The sequence below is a fragment of the Pelophylax lessonae genome (assembly GCF_965119305.1).
Source record: "Pelophylax lessonae genome assembly, chromosome: 4".
Taxonomy (NCBI): Eukaryota; Metazoa; Chordata; class Amphibia; order Anura; family Ranidae; genus Pelophylax; species Pelophylax lessonae.
Genome location: NC_138771.1, coordinates 500,648,275 through 500,665,944, shown reverse-complemented (window position 1 = coordinate 500,665,944; position 17,670 = coordinate 500,648,275). Strand labels below are relative to the sequence as shown.

The 17,670-nt window shown below is 42.4% G+C and overlaps 1 protein-coding gene across 4 annotated transcripts in view; it reads left to right on the top strand.

Moving 5' to 3' along the window:
- The window catches only part of LOC309553869 (potassium voltage-gated channel subfamily KQT member 1-like), a 137,190-nt gene that overhangs the window by 85,084 nt on the left and 34,436 nt on the right, over nt 1–17,670 (top strand). For all 4 annotated transcript variants that reach the window (XM_082255351.1, XM_082255348.1, XM_082255349.1 and 1 more), the window contains 5 exons: nt 3,014–3,154; nt 6,340–6,450; nt 6,864–6,959; nt 15,571–15,699; nt 16,731–16,932. In XM_082255351.1, coding sequence (XP_082111477.1) covers nt 3,014–3,154; nt 6,340–6,450; nt 6,864–6,959; nt 15,571–15,699; nt 16,731–16,932 — 679 coding nt within the window. The remainder of the gene's footprint in view (nt 1–3,013; nt 3,155–6,339; nt 6,451–6,863; nt 6,960–15,570; nt 15,700–16,730; nt 16,933–17,670) is intronic.

Below are 17,670 nucleotides of genomic sequence, written 5' to 3'. Positions count from 1 at the left end.
ATAATAATAAAAAAAATTAAAAATCAAAACTTTTTTATAATTTTAGGCCAATTTGTATTCTGCTACATATTTTTGGTAAAAAATAAATCCCAATAAGTGTATATTGATTGGTTTGCGCAAAAGTTATCGTTTCTACAAACTAGGGGAAAGATTTATGTCATGTTTATTCTTTACTAGTATTGGCAATTTGGCAGCGATAAGCGATTTTTTGCAGGACTGCAACATTGCGGCGGACAGATCGGACACCTAACTGACATTGTAGACACGATAACTTTTGCGCAAACCAATCAAAATACGCTTATTGGGATTTATTTTTTACCAAAAATATGTAGCAGAATACAAATTGGCCTAAAATTATGAAAAAGTTTGATTTTTAATTTTTTTTAATTATTATTGTGAATGTTATATAGCAAAAAGTGAAATTTTTTTTTTTTTTTTTTTTCAGAATTGTCGCTCTTTTGTTTGTTTATAGTGCAAAAAAATAAAAATCGCAGAGGTGATCAAATACCACCAACAGAAAGCTCTGTTTGTGGGGAAAAAGGACATCAATTGTATTTGGGTACAGCGTCGCCCGACCGCACAATTGTCAGTTAAAATAACGCAGTGCCGAATCGCAAAAAATGGCCTGGTCATTAAGGGGGGGAATCCTTCCGGTCCAGAAGTGGTTTTAAAGGACATACAGCGAGGACTGTACATCCAGTGGAGATCTAAATACTGGGCTCCATACATAAAAGTGAAAAGGAAAAAACAGCACACGACCCATAGTAATCAGAGTGTCCATTCTATAAGTCCAGGAGAGTGAAGGCCATGTCAGACCAGCAATCCTCTACAACTCACCAGTAACAAACCACTTACCTTTTCCTATGGAGTGGCTCCCTCACTGGATCAGTGAAATGTCGCTCTTTGCTTCCAAGTAAGTGAGTGAACTTCTACAGCATTTAGACCCAGCAAAGGAGCACTTCTATCAGTGGTTTGTCTTGGGATTTATCATTAGTAGCAGAAACACTCATTTGACATGGGGCTTAAGAGGAGCAGGAAAGTCTGGCTGGTTTCTATGGCCAACAAGAACAGTTCTTTGTGAGCTGGGTACTAAGACTTAGAAACACCACTCAAAGCCAGGAAAACAACTCTCAGTTGCAGACTGCCTAACACAAACTCATCCAAAAGCATGCATATACAGGATTAGGAAAGCACTGTGCACTCCCGACTAGACAACTTTAAACTTACCCGCCCACACTGGAGACTGCCCGTGTGATGTGAAGAGAATGTGTGGGCGGGCACAGGAAGAGAGGGGCGGGAGGAGGCAGAGCAGATCTGTTCTCTCATTTCTATAGAGGAGGGGGGCTTTGCTCCGTAAGAATGGAACACAAACAATCTCAGTCCTGTGTGACAGGTACCGTACAGGCAGCTAACATCCCTGTCACAGGACACATCGCCGGCTCGCAGCTGCAGTGGAAGATAGAGACATTCTTTTCACTGCTCCTCCACGCTGTAACCCTGCCAGAGCCGCCCGAGCAGCAGCACCCGGTCAGCTCCGACACATGCACAGTCCTGAGCTGCCTGTACAGCGGCCCATTTTACAGGGAATCAGAGCGGCCTGGGGGGAAATTGCCACTTTGCCCCCTGGCCCAGCCCGCCCCTGCTTCTTTTAACCACTTTACCGCTGCTCGCTAGAGCTCTACTGCGGCAAAGTGGCTCTTGTAGGTCTGACGACGTAGACCTACGTCGGCAGACACTCCCCCTTCTCGATCGCGCTGTATTCAGTCACAACGGGAGTCGGGCCAGGGGAGGAGCAGCGGCGATCGCCACTGCTCTTCCCCGATCGTCGGGGAATCGAGTCTGGAGATCCGCCCACTTGTGTAAACAAAGCGGGCAGATCTCCTAAGTGACAGACAGTGACAGATTGCAGGGTTCAGCATAGCTGTACCTGCGATCTGTCCCTGTGTCACTCAGTCACCTCCCCCCACACATGTCAGTAAGCACCAGGCATACATTAACCCCTCCCTCTCCAATAAAATTAACCCCTTCCCTGCCAGTGTCATTTTTACAGTAACAGTGCATATTTATAGCACTGATTACTGTAGTAATGTCACTGGTACCCCCAAAAGTGTCAAAAATGTCAGTCAAGGGTCCGATCTGTCCGCCTCAATGTCGCAGTCCCGCAAAAAAAATTGCAGATCGCCGCCATTACTCGTTAAAAAAAAACACAAAAAATGACAGAAATCTTTCCCTTAGTTAGTAAACGCAATAACTTTTGCGCAAACCATCAAATCAAAATACGCTTATTGCGATTTTTTTTACCAAAAATATGTAGCAGAAAACAAATTGGCCTAAAATGATAAAAAATTTAGATTTTTATATTTTTTTGGGGGAATTTCTTATAAAAAAAAATGTGAAAATATTGTTATTTTTTCAAAATTGTCGCTCTTTTTTTGTTTATAGCGCAAAAAGTAAAAATCGCACAGGTGATCAAATACCACCAAAAGAAAGCTCTATTTGTGGGGAAAAAAAGGACATAAATTTGGTTTGGGTACGGCGTTGCATGACCACGCAATTGTCAGTTAAATTGCACAGTGCTGAATCGCAAAAAGTGGCCCAGACGTAAGACAGCAAAATCCTCCGGTGGTAAAGTGGTTAATGCTAGGTGGGGGATTGGCCAGGGACTCCCCAGAGATATTATATCATCGCCTGATCCCACTGAAGACATTACTTTATGGCCATAGTCTTTAAAAAGTTCTGCCAATAGGATTTTATTAAAAATGGAAGCAATCCAAGTTGCAGATGACTTATCCTGTAACTGTAGCTCTCGCAGCAGCCAGTTTATCCTGATCTATCGTTAAGTAATGCAGCAAGAATAAATGCGGCAACAAATACAGTACATTTTCACACAATGTAAGTGTTGCTGTCTTGGTATTATAGGAAATCTTGTCTGGGATTTGGGTTTTGCAGGTCATGTGTGTTGCACATTCTGTATGTGGCTCATTGTGGCCCTTTTTCTGTCTGTCCACTCCAGGAGCTCATCACCACTCTGTATATCGGCTTCCTGGGTCTCATCTTCTCCTCCTACTTTGTCTACCTGGCTGAGAAGGATGCAGTGGATGAAGAGGGGAGGACCGGATTTTCCAGCTACGCTGATGCCCTCTGGTGGGGAGTGGTGAGTATGCCGGAATATATAAGAATTGTTCACTATGATCGCTGGCAGTTCCTTACTAAAATATTTCACCAGAAGTGCTAAGTGTGAGGTTCTGCCTGTACTGTGTTCACACAATTATTCCTGTGCTGTAATAAAAAAATATTACAGGCTCATTTACATTTTTTATACATTGCTTTAAGGCAGCTGTTTGAAAATAATTGACTGCCAACACAGCCAAAATGTTTTGAAGAAATCATACATGCCATACTTTTGTAACATAACTTAATGCACTATCATGAATTGTGGCACATTGCAGAGCATGTGCGTTGCCCTAGCACATTGGGGTGCCATTAAAAATGAAAAGAAGTGCAACGCACGTTGTCACACTTCACAACAATGCGCAAGTCTAATGCCTCATACACACGATCAGATAAATGTACAAAAAAAAAATCGCTTTCTAATTGATCGCACGATAATCTGATCCTTACTACACAGCTTTCGACAGCCGATCACGACATTTCATCCAACAAAATCCAAAGGGACAAACACAAAAACTTTTGTCGTACGAAAGCCTAGCAAATAACAATCGTTCAATCAGTACAGTATGCATCCGCTGAAAATCGATAGACAAAGACCACGCATGATCACAAACACGAAAAAAATCCAGAAAAAGCCTGGCTGCCATTGTTTGTTTTGCACTATCCAATACGTAGCTACACAACCAGGAAGCTTTTCCAGAATCATACGAAAAAAATTATACGCTTAGTACGCATTGTTGAATTCAATACTAGTATCATGCAACAAAATTCGAACGATAAGTCGTCTGATTATCTGATCGTGTGTACAAGGCATAAGTAAGCCCTAAATTGTATCTAAATCGAAGAACAAAAATTTAATATCTTGAAGCTTACCAGTCCTTAGATGTAGTGGTGTATTTTCTTTTTCTTGCGCTTTTTTCCCTTTAGTTTTCCCTGCCAGTATGGTCCCTTTCACACGGGCTTTCATTCTGATCCAGTCCACCTGTCAGTTTTTCAGGCGGACCTGATCGGATGCTCCATGTACCTCTATGGGGCAGTGGATGCCAGCGGAGACATCTCCCCTGATACCCGCTGCTATCCGATCCGATCCTGTCTGTGAAATCCGGACGGATGGAAACCCTATTTTCCATCCATCTGGAGGATCGGATAGGATCAGATGAAAACGGACAGGCGGTCCGTTATCATCCAATCTCCCATAGAGGAGAGCGGGGATCTGTCAGGTCCGTCTCTGCACACAGAGCGGAGAAGGATCTGTCATCCGCCTGCTCAGCGGGGATCGGTGGATCGTTTCCGGCTGAGCAAAACGGAGTCCATCGGGCGTGAAAGGGGCCTTACACACTTTGCAGTTGATTTACTAAAACTGGAGAGTGCAAAATCTGGTGTAGTTCTGCACAGAAACCAATCAGCTTCCAGGTTTTTTTTGTCAAAGCTTAACTGAACAGGCTGAAGTTAGTAGCCGATTGTCTACCATGTACAGCTGCACCAGATTTTGCACTCTCCAGTTTTAGGCTGGGTTCACACTGATGCAAATTGGATGCCGCATCCAATTCGCATGACAGGAGAGTGTGAAAGGCTCTCAATAGAGGAAGCCAGGGAAGCCGTCTTTGGCTTTGTTTCAGGTCCGAATACAGGCAAAAGTTTGGACCTGATTCACACCTGAAACAATGAACAGGGATGCACCTGAACCGAGGCACGTACCCGCGGCCGCAACAGTGTGTGAACTCAGCCTGAGCAAATCAACTCCTTTGTGTCACAGGGTAACACTCACCATACCTTATCAGTGGAGGAGCAGTGTTGTCTCCCTAAGGCTTGGTTCACACCTTTGCAGTTTGCTTTTGATCTGTTACTGCAGTGCTTTTTTCAGCGCATTTTGTGTTTTTGCACATGCGTTTTTGATTACTTTTTTTATGCGTTTTGCATTTTTTATGCTTTTTTTCTTTGGCCAATTTGTTGTTTGGTGGGTTAAAAAACTTAAATTGCAGCAACATTGCAGTACAATAGTGGCAAAAACGCACTACTTGCTTTTCTGTAGCTTCTCGGTTTGAAGTTTTTTGATCCAAAAATGCACTGTTTTGCTTAGGCTCCATTCACACCTGAACGTGGCAATTTACTGGCGTTTTTCTGGTGTTTTGTAAGCGTTTTTGCAGCTTTTTTAAAGCATTTTAAAAGCGTATTACAACGGCTTTACAGCTTCATGTGTTTTTGTTTAGCCAATAGAAAGCACTAGGGGGAGGAGAAGGAGAGGAAATCGGGGGTGAAAAGCTGCTGTTTGAGCAGAAAATGAGCGGCAAAACACTCCTAAAACGCTCAAGTCAGGCGTTTCTGTTGAAGTCTATGAAGCCAAAAAAAGGCTTGTTATCTGCCAAAAAGAAACTCATGTGCTTTTTTGAGCGAGAGGCGTTTTGCTTCAGATAACAGAACACTCATATGTGAAGGGGGGTCATTGAAATTAATGGGATTTGGCTTCTTGAGCATTTTAGAGCTACAAGCTTCAAGTAGAAATCGCTCAGGTGTGAACAGGGCCTGTCCCTTTCCAAAAACGCAGCGTCTGAAAAAAGCATGTGAACGTGTCCCATAGGAAACCATGCTAAATGGACAGTGATGCGTTTCTGCAAAAAGCATTAAAAAAGGTCTGAACCAGGCCTAGGACAGTAAGTGTGTCTGGACTACAAACCCCCATTCTCTATTCAGTGGGGGTGGGGGACGTGTTGTGTAGTTCAGCACAGAGAATTTGGCAGGGCTGACCACTCCTTTTGCAATTTGAGTGCAGCAGAGGTGATGTGTTGTCAGATTAAACAGGAAGTTAGGAGCTCACTGGATTTCTGGCAGATGAACTGGTATTTTCTTATATGTGTAGTGTTTTTAAAGAGACAAAAAATGAAAAAGATCTGCATGTATTTCAGAGATGTACTTAATATTTTTTTTATTTTATATTGTCAAAATGTACACATAAATATTTTGGCAGGTAGATATTTTCTGTATGCATGTTTCAGATGCTTTTTTTTTTTATTTTTTAAACAATATAACAAAGTTATTTAAAGACATTTTTTTTAGTTGTTAGAAAGTTTTTTATCAGGAGATCATTTTAGACAGTATCTGCTGGAGAGAATTGCATGAGGATGATTGGATATCAACCTGTATAACTGGGCCCAGTTTCCTGTTGCGTAGGTCACTGTGACGACGATCGGTTATGGGGATAAAGTTCCTCAGACGTGGATTGGGAAGACGATTGCGTCTTGTTTCTCTGTCTTTGCCATCTCCTTCTTTGCGCTTCCAGCGGTAAGTAGTATGTTATATATAAATGGTACCTGTAAATGCATCATATGTACAGTTCTTTGGAGTTATTTTTTAATCTGGGATGGGATTTTAAATACAACAAAAGAGTAACATGTCTGCTGATAGAAAAGACTGTTTAAATGATATGAACCTGTGCACAGACCTCCTACAGCAGTGATGGCCAACCTTGGCACCCCAGATGTTTTGGAACTACATTTCCCATGATTCTCCTGTACTGTGCAGTGTAGTTGAGAATTATGGGAAATGTAGTTCCAAAACATCTGGGGTGCCAAGGTTCGCCATCACTGTCCTACAGCATACAACACTCCCCTTTATAGTGGCACTCAGTTAATGCTGGGAAAGTCTTTGTGGTCTTGTCCAGGGTGCTGACTGTCTGTTTTTTTTTTTTTTTTTAGGGAATTCTGGGTTCCGGCTTTGCTCTAAAAGTCCAGCAGAAACAGCGTCAAAAACATTTCAACAGACAGATCCCGGCCGCAGCATCACTAATCCAGGTACATTTTATTCTATGTTGAGTCAGCGGTGACATAGTAGTGCCTGTATCTATCTAAAATAGGGAAGAGGGTTGGGGAGATACTGGAGCAAACAATGCAGAGAGTTGAGGATGGGAAAGACAAGAAAATGATAAGTGGTAGAAAAGGAATAGGTGAGCGTAAGAGAGAAAAGACACATAAGAGAGTGAGAAATAGAGAGAAGACAAGGGGGGAAAGAGAAGGCAGAGGAGAGAAAAGAGAGGTATATCTAGAGAAAATGGGAAAGAAAAACGACAGACGGAAAGAGAGGGATTACCCCTTATCCTTAAATCTTCCACCACTTATTCTCCACCATCCAATCCATAAAAACTCCTCAACTACTTTGACATTCCTAAAATGTATTTGGTCCTGCCAGCTTATCTGAATTGAATTGATAAGTGAAAGCAACATAAAAAAAGACAAGATAGAAATAAGGACAAGCAGAGGAAGAAAAGATGTGTGAGAGGGAGAAGACAAGATGGAAAAGAGAAAGATGACAAGAGGGAGAGCGTGAGAGAGAGAAGACAACAGGGAGAGAGCTACAGAGTGAGAAGACAAGAGAAGGGAAGAAAACAAGAGAGAAAGATAAGGCAAAAGAGAGCGATACAAGGGAAGAGAGAGGGAGATACAGAAAGAAGAGAAAAAAAAGATAAAACAAAAGGGAGAGAGCAATAGAGAGAAGAAATGAGAAAGAAAAGAGGGAAAAGAGAGCTATAGAGAGAGGACAAAGAGAAAGAGACAGAAGACATGAAAGATCAATAGAGAGAAGACATGAGAGAGAGAGAGAGAGAGAGAAAGAGAAGACATGAGAAAGAGAGGAGGCAAGAAAGAGCTATAGAGAGATGACACAAAAAAGAGACCGAAGACGAGAGAGAGAGAGAGAGAGAGAGAGAGAGAGAGGACATGAGAAGAAGAGGAGGCAAGAAAGAGCTATAGAGAGAGGACAAGAGAAGGAGACAGAAAACAGGAGAGCGAGCAATAGATAGAAGACATGAGATAGAGAGAGAGAGAGAGAGAAGACATGAGAAAAAGAGACGGCATGACAGAGGGAACTTTATATAGAGGACAAGAGAAAGAGGAGAAGACAAGAAAGAGCAATAGAATTAAGACACAAAAGCAAATACTTAAAAAAATAAAGGAGACAATGCAGACAAAGCTATAGAAAGAAGACAGTGAATAGAGAGAAAGAGAAGGTAGAGGTGAGTGGTAGAAAGAAGAGAAAAGAGAGGGACATAGAGAGAAAATGTGAGAGAGAGTAAAAAATAAGAGAGGCAGCCATAAAGAGAAGAAAAGAGAGAGATGAGAGATAAGACGAGAGAGGACAGGAAAAGAGTGACATTGTGAAGACAAGCTATAGAGAGCAATAGAGAAGGAAGATGGATAAGCTAGATGACATGAGAGAAAAAGAGAGAAGACAATAGGTAGAGAGCAATAGATAGAAGATGAGACAGAGAGAGAATACAAGAGGGCAGAAGAGAGTGGTCGAAAGAAGAGAAGATGGGGCTACAGAGAAAAGAAGAAAGTGAATACAAGGACTAGAGAAAAATTGACATACAATCAGAAGAGAACAGATAAAAGAGAGAGAAAAAAAGAGAGAAGACAAGAGGAAGAGAGTGATAGAAGACAGATAGAGTGACAGAGAAAAGACAAGAGAAAGAATACAAGAGGGAGAGAGCTATAGAATGAAGACAAAAGAGGGAGAGAAGCCAAGATGGAGAGGACAACAGAAAAAAGACAAGAGAAGACAAGATGGAGAGGACAACAGAGAAAAGATGAGAGAGAAAGCAAGATGGAGAGGACAACAGAGACAACATGGAGAGGACAACAGAGAAAAGATGAGAGAAAAGACAAGATGGAGAGGACAACATAGAAAAGATAAGAGAGAAGACAAGATGGAGAGGACAACAGGGACAAGATGGACAGGAAAACCAAGAAAAGATGAGAGAGAAGACAAGATGGAGAGGACAACAGAGAAAATATTAGAGGGAAGACAAGATAGAGAGGACAACAGGGACAAGATAGAGAGGACAACAGGGACAAGATAGAGAGGACAACAGGGACAAGATAAAGAGGACAACAGGGACAAGATGGAGTGGACAACAGGGACAAGATGGAGAGGACAACAGCGAAAATATGAGAGAAGACAAGATGGAGATGACAACAGAGAAAAGATGACAGAGAGAAGACAAAAGGGAGAGGGTGATTGTGAAAGAATGAGTGACCAGCAGAGAGAGGGCAGTAAAGAGAAGATAAGACAAGGTAGAAGGACGAGCAAGAAGAGACGAGGTAGAAGGAAAGTAGATGGGAGAGAGAAAAAGACTAATAGAAAAGAGACAAGAGGGAGACAGGAGAAGAAAGAAAGTGAGTACGTAGAAGAAAGAGGGAACAAAAGAGCCAATGGTAGCAAGAAAGATGAAGTGCATGCTAGACACTAGACAGACTCAGGCTGGGTTCACATATATGCGAACTGGATGCGTTTTACACCGCATCCAATACGCATGACATGTGAATGTGACCAGCTCTCCATATTGCTGGTTCACACATATCCGGGGGGGCCGCAGTGTGGTTTAAAAAGAGTCTTGTGCATTTTTGGGTCAGATTCAGGTGTGACCGCAGCCGCACATGTGACATGTGTGAACCCAGCCTAAAATAGGATGAGAGAAAGAAAAGGGAGATGGAAGTGAGCGAGGGATGGAAAATGATAGGCAAGAGAGAGAGAGAGAGAAAAAGTACAACCCGCTATCCAGTGAGAGCGCCTAAGTGGCCAAGTGGTGCATGGATGGAGCTTAGCACCATGAGGGTGACAGAGTTCACTGTTCTACGTTTGAGAATATTTTCCCGAACGATAACTTTAACAAGTTCTTTTTAAAAGTATAAACCAAACCATATGAATACAGACTAAATAGGGAATATATATTAATTCACAAGACCAGTATTCACAATAATGAGTTGGATGTGGGTGACATAAAAACAAAAGAAAATCTTACATAAAATACAAACTTATTTGCAACACTTGCTAATGGGTTTTGCTCAGCAATATGAATAAAATGAGAGGATTCATTTCTCCCAGTCTATGTAAAAACCATATAATATAGAATTAATTATCAGACAAAAACATCTATGATTTGCATAGCCAACAATTACTTCTCTGCAGTTGGAGTGAAACTACGTAAAACGGGTTTCGCTAATATAGCGCCAAACAAAGATGGTAAAATTTAGAAAAACAAAAATAAAGTTAAAGAAAAATATATGATGGTTTTTACATCTGGGGAATCATATTCTAAATATCATGAGCACTTAATATTCAGTATTCAAAAATCAATTACAAAATCAATAAAAACATATTTACCCTTCCAAAATTTCCGCTGGCTCACAATGGCTTTTACCAGAGCCCTCTAAGATGGCTGCCTTCCCCAAAATGGTGGCTGGTTAAGGAGGAGCTTGGGTCTTGCGTCCTTAAGGTTTCATAGTATGAGGCATGATGATGAGGGTATGAAGTATGTAGGAAGTATGTTGGATGAAGTGTATGTAAGGAAGTAGTGTGTGATGTCCAAGTGTGATGATGTGTGATCAAGTGTGATCCTGAATCTGGTGCCGCCCTATTCCTATATACCATTCTGGACAATAAACTCATAAAAATTATAATAAGCCTAGCCCAGCTCAGGTGGTGGAACTTCTTTCCATTGGTGGAGGCAGATAAAATGAACTTCCTTGTGTAACTAGGTATGGCCTCTTTTAACCATCAAGTTTATCCTAGAGCAGAAAATTTGTTCTGAATTATTCTCATAGATGATTTGTTTTAAGAATGTCCATTTTCTCATGGTACAGGCATGGCCAAATTATATTTCTAATATATATATGTAAGGTTCAGATCTGGTAACGCCGCCTAAAGAGTATAAAGAGTAATTCGCGCTATTCTAATTAGGACCCATTAATTCGGATATCGCGGTAATATTTCGCCATTTCGCTGTTATGTAGCGGTGAATCAGAGAATCAGAGCGAGGCTGTGGTGGAACGCATGCCTCGCTCGTGGACCGCACGACGTTAGAGGGGGCGGTAACGCGATTCAGAGCATGTGCAGATGTGCTCCGTGCTCCTTTGCCAACCACAAGCAAGAATGCCCGCAAGAATGCCACCCAAACGTCCATCATTTAAGGCTAAGGCTTCTGGTGAGCCAAAAACAGAAGAGGAAGTTCCTTACAATTCAGGAGAAGGTGAAACTTCTTGATATGATAAAGGAAGGACAGAGTTATGCTGCTGTAGCCCGCCATTATGGTATGAATGAGTCAACGATTCGATACATCAAAAAGGATGACAAGAATATCAGGGCAACTGCTGCACTGTCCATAAACCAAGCTGCAAAAAGAGTTGTTTCTTCCTGCAATAAAACCATTGTTAGGATGGAAACTGCATTGGCCATTTGGATCCAAGATTGCAGAAATAAAAGCATCACATTGGATGGTAACATCATCAGGACTCAGGCAAAGAAGCTGTACGACACTTTTGCCAATCAAGGAGGCTCTGAAGAAGGCTCTGCCGCAGCCGAACAGTCAGACAACGACAATCCTGATCAGCCTTCTACTTCTAGTACAGGTACATCTTCATCAGGAGACTTTTCTGCCAGCAAGGGGTGGTTTGACCGCTTCCAGAAACGCTATCAGTTGAAGAGTGTTTCATTGCAAGGTGAAGCTGCATCTGCCGACAAAGAAGCTGCTGAAAGGTACACCAATGAGACCTTCAAGAGTTTCATCGAGGAGGGTGGGTACAAACCAGAGCAAGTCTTTAATATGGATGAGACTGGCTTGTTCTGGAAGAGAATGCCCAAACGGACCTACATCATGAAGGAGGAAGCCCGAGCCCCTGGATTCAAGGCTTATAAGGACAGAGTAACCTTGGTTATGTGTGGAAATGCTGCTGGGTTTATGATCAAGCCAACCCTGATCTACAAGGCCAAGAACCCCAGAGCATTGAAGCATAAAAACAAGAACCAGCTACCAGTCTATTGGATGCATAACCCTAAGGCTTGGATGACTAAACGCCTCACAACTGAGTGGTTCCATAATTGTTTCATCCCAGCCGTCAAGGTCTACCTTCCCAAACTTGGCCTTGATTTTAAAGTGCTTCTGCTGATGGATAATGCAGGAGGCCATGCCATGGATCTATCGTACGAAGGAGTGCAAGTTGAGTTCCTTCCACCCAACACCACGTCTTTAATTCAGCCTATGGACCAGGGTGTGATACGAGCATTCAAGTCGCTGTACACTAGCAACTCCTTGAATCATCTTGTTGAATCCATGAACAATGATGATAATTTCAATTTGAAGAACTACTGGTGTAATTACACCATTGCAACTTGTCTGGAGAACATACAAAAGGCCCTCAAGGAGATGAAGAAGGAGACCCTGCATGCTTGTTGGAAGAAGCTTTGGCCAGAAATTATTCATGAATATGAAGGGTTCTCTCCTGACGAAGTTCATCATTCAGCTGTGGACAAATCAATTAGGCTGGCGAAGTTGCTAGGAGGTGAAGGTTTTCAGTATATGACCCAGGACGATGTCAATGACCTAATTGAAACCCATTCAGCTCCACTAACCGATGAGGATCTGACAGAACTCACCAAGTCAGCGAGTGAGGAGGAAATGGAGGAACATGAGGGGGAGGAAGAAGATGAAGGCTTGTCAATTGAGCGCCTTGGCAGGGTCATGCGTACGGCCAATGACCTGAAACAGATGTTAGCTGATTGGGATCCTGACATGGTTCGTTCACTGCAGTTCCAAAACAGTATTGATGGAGCCATTCAGGTGTACAAGAACCTCCTCGCCCAAAAGAAGAAACACGCCCAGCAACTGCCTATGACTATGTTCTTCACAAAACAGAAGAAGGCCACATCCACCCCAAGTACCTCCACAGGCACCTCTGATGTAGAAGTGGAGGTCATGGAGCAGCAAGAAGACGACCCACCTACACCAAAAGAAGCGCCTGCTGAACCTGCACCTTCAAAAGGACAGTAGCTGCTCTTATTTGCTGCTTATCGTCATCTTCTTTTCTGCTGAGTACAGTACAGTACTGTATGTACAGTACTGTACAAATACTGTACAGTACTCTTTTATTTACTACTGTACAGTATACAGTACTGTACTTTTAGCACAATAGTTTTGTGTTTTTACAATGCTCTTGCTCTCTCTCTATACAGTACTGTACAGTACTGTACAGTACTCTTTTTTTACTACTGTACAGTATAGAGTACTGTACTGTTAGCACAATAGTTTTGTGTTTTTACAATGCTCTTGCTCTCTCTCTATCTTTTATGTGTTTTTATTGCTTAAAAGTTTGTTTAAAGACCTTTAAATGCTATCAAAAAGTTAACAAAACATGCCTAGGGTGTATTTAAATAGGGTCTTTCTATTTTGCGGATTTTCACTTTTCGCGGGTGGGTCCGGAACGTAACCCCCGCGATGGAGGGGGGATTACTGTATATATATTCTGATTAATTACACATCTAGATAGAAGCTGAAAACGATATGAATGTATACAGTATATACGTATATAGTTATAGTATATATCCCTAAACACAATAATTTGTATACAGTATCTCACAAAAGTGAGCACACCCCTCACATTTTTATAAATATTTTATTATATCTTTTCATGTGACAACACTGAAGAAATGACACTTTGCTACAATGTAAAGTAGTGAGTGTACAGCTTCTATAACAGTGTAAATTTGCTGTCCCCTCAAAATAACTCAACACACAGCCATCAATGTCTAAACAGCTGGCAACAAAAGTGAGTACACCCCTAAGTTAAAATGTCCAAATTGGACCCAATTAGCCATTTTCCCTCCCTGGTGTCATATGACTTGTTAGTTTTACAAAGTCTCAGGTGTGAATGGGGAGCAGGGGTGTTAATATTGGTGTTATAGCTCTCACTCTCTCATACAGGTTCACCTTCCATTTGAGGATGCCCCACAAATGCTCAATAGGGTTTAGGTCTGGAGACATGCTTGGCCAGTCCATCACCTTTACCCCCAGCTTCTTTAGCAAGGCAGTGGTCGTCTTGGAGGTGTGTTTGGGGTCATTATCATGTTGGAATACTGCCCTGCGGCCCAGTCTCCAAAGGGAGGGGATCATGCTCTGCTTCAGTATGTCACAGTACATGTTGGCATTCATGGTTCCCTCAATGAACTGTAGCTCCCCAGTGCCGGCAGCATTAATGCAGCCCCAGACCATGACACTCCCACCACCATGCTTGACTGTAGGCAAGACACACTTGTCTTTGTACTCCTCGCCTGGTTGCTGCCACACACGCCTGACACCATCTGAACCAAATAAGTTTATCTTGGTCTCATCAGACCACAGGACATGGTTCCAGTAATCCATGTCCTTAGTATGCTTGTCCTCAACAAACTGTTTGTGGGCTTTCTTCTGCATCATCTTTAGAAGAGGCTTCCTTCTGAGACGACAGCCATGCAGGCCAATTTGATGCAGTGTGCGGCGTATGGTCTGAACACTGACAGGCTGGCCCCCCACCCCTTCAACCTCTGCAGCAATGCTGGCAGCACTCATACCTATATTTCCCAAAGACAACCTCTGGATATGCCGCTGAGCACGAGCACTCACCTTTTTTAATCGACAATGGCGAGGCATGTTCTGAATGGAACCTGCCCTATTAAACTGCTGTATGGTCTTGGCCACCATGCTGCGGCTCAGTTTCAGGGTTTTTCAGATCCTCGGAGAACTCTTTGCCAGGAGAGAGTGAGAGCGATAACTTCAAATTGAACACACCTGCTCCCCATTCACACCTGAGACCTTGTAACACTAACGAGTCACATGACACCGGGGAGGGAAAATGGCTAATTGGGCCCAATTTGGACATTGTCACTTAGGGGTGTACTCACTTTTGTTGCCAGCGGTTTAGACATTAATGGCTGTGTGTTGAGTTATTTTGGGGGGACAGCAAATTTACACTGTTATACAAGCTTTACACTCACTACTTTACATTGTAGCAAAGTGTCATTTCTTCAGTGTTGTCACATGAAAAGCTATAATAAAATATTTACAAAAATGTGAGGGATGTACTCACTTTTGTGAGATACTATATATATATATATATTTATAGTTATAGTATATAGTATATATCCCTAAACACAATAATTTGTATACAAATTTAGTTTACAAACCTTACAGGGTAAAAAAAAAAACACAACTAATGTGAATGTCCTGAGTTTAACCTTTATTTTGAGACTTATCCAGTCTTAAACCTCCATATGAAATTTATGAAAATATGTCTATTTCTTCATAATAGTTCTGACATCACCCATTATCACAGGGGCATACACAGAAGGGCTTTCTGCCTAAAAAAGGAAGAAGCAAATACCCAGTGATGCCTTCTTCTTGTAGGATTTTATAAATGTAAACGTTTCAAAAGGCTGAGCAGGTTTACATAAAAGTATGAAAGGGATTGCTTTGTAATTTTATGCAATAAATAGTTTTTCTTATGAAATTGATCTTTTTCTTTAGATGTCTGTGACATGGCACATTCATTTTCCTTGCATGTAATTACTATGATACATGTGTGATTATGTCTTGTGCAGACCCTTTGGAGATGCTACGCTGCAGAGAAGTCCTACAATTCTACAGCCACCTGGAAGATCTACCTGACCCCTCCAGATCAGAGCAACAAGGCAGCGCCGACAGCGGGCAGTCCTGGTGCACGGAGACAGGTCCGGGGATTCCAGCAAGCCTAGCCAGATAGTCTTCAATCACCAACATTAGAGTTGCTCCTGTTATATACAGCTGTCTACTCAGTGATGCTGAATGTTTCCTACTTCTGCCTCCATTATATGGAATAATTGTAAAGTCTATTAGGGAGAGAGGGAGCCCCCTCTAAGTGTCCAGGGACAGGTTGAAATCGCTGATAACGCAAGTAAACGGATTCTAAAATGAGGCAGTGGGGGAGATTTACAAAAACGAGCACACAAAGAAGCTGGTGCAGCTGTGCATAGTAACCAATCAGCTTCTAGGTTTAAGGCCCCTTTCACACTAGCTGACGGATCGTGTCTGCCTGTCCGTTTTACAAGCGGACCCGATCAGACCACCTATTGTTCTCTATGGGGAGGCGGAGATCAGCAGAAGTGTCCGCTGTCACACACCGGCATCCAATATGCTCTGCTAAAAACAGACGGGTGGGGATACGTTCGCCATCCGTCCAGTGGATCGGATTAAAATCAGATGAAGTGAATATGCAGTCCATTTCTATCCAACTGCCCCATAGAGAGCAGTGGCATTGTCCGTGTATATCCAAACATTTTTTTAGTGTTTGAGTGGAGAAAGATTAGAACCCCTGTCAGATTTTACTGCCATCAGAGGCTCCATTGGAGAGATTTTTTTTCACTTCCTGTCTGGTTAAAATGTTGTCTCAGAGCAGAAAGTGAGAGGAAATCTGTCTAATGGAGCCCAAAAACAATAAAAGCCAATTCTAGACAAAGCTGAAATGAAAAGTTAAGGATGGTGTTAAGGCCAGGGGATCTCCTATCTATGGAAATACTTTATATGGTTAAATTATTTTTAAGCCCAGCATGCCCCCACCATCTTCCCACAGTGCCATGCTCACACTTCTTCAGCAAGAATTGTTAACCACTTTCATGTGGGGGGGGGGGGGGACCTAAATCTATGCAAATACTTACCTTCTATAAGGAAAAATGCAGCTTCATCTGTACTGTTTGGTGACTGAAATTCCTTGCTCTTCCCCCAGAACAGAAGAAGTAGGAAGAAGACCAAATCTCTGCATGAGGCCCTTGTCACCCCCACCAGCCCCACCCTGGCCCCTCTGTGCCTGACTCCGATGCCCTCGGGTCCCCAAGTGTCAGCCCCAGAAAATGCCCTGTCTGTGCCTCACATCACCTATCAACACGCAGAGGCGGACAAAAGCAGTCTAAACTTTCAGGGCCCAACAGGTAGGTGCCATGGTCTTAGAAGTGTTGTTTGTTTAACATTTTTTTTAAGTCTAATTTACTACCATGCATTGCCACTGTACTTCCTGTTATAAAGACTGGTCACTGCTGCTGTCTCTCCTTGTGCAGGGTGACTGGTCTTGTCTCCGCCCCCTCATGTAGTTTTCTGCAGACAACCTATAGTGGGTGCTGGGTCCCTCCCACAGCTCTGCTCTCTGTACAGGCTATAAACAGCACAGTGATTATCTCACTGATAATTTCCTTCTTATGTCCTCGGTACATTTCATACTTACTTTCCTTGGGGAAAATAGTTTCAGATCACAGCACACAACACCACTCACAGGGATTCAGCAATTACTGCAACTAAAATAAAAGCAGTCGGCTTGCTTTGTACTTGTGCCCAAAAAAAAAAAAAAAAAACCTAAACTAAATAAGATTACATTTAGTGTCATAAACAATTTCCTTGCTATTTTTTCATTTTCACCATTTACAATCTCAAAGCTGCTGATCCCCTCCATCCTCTTTCAGCTACCTCCTGTCTAAATACACTCTCTCCATCAGTTGCACAGGACTGTTCTGGACCAGTTTCCTGGACAATGCAGGAGCAAAACTGAGAGACAGTTGTCACCCCATAAAAAATTTATGTGAACAAGGATCTTCAAGACAGCATCCCCAATTACTATTTGGATGAAAGCTGAATAGAAGGTGCAGAGGAGAGCAACCAAACTGATAAGAGGCATG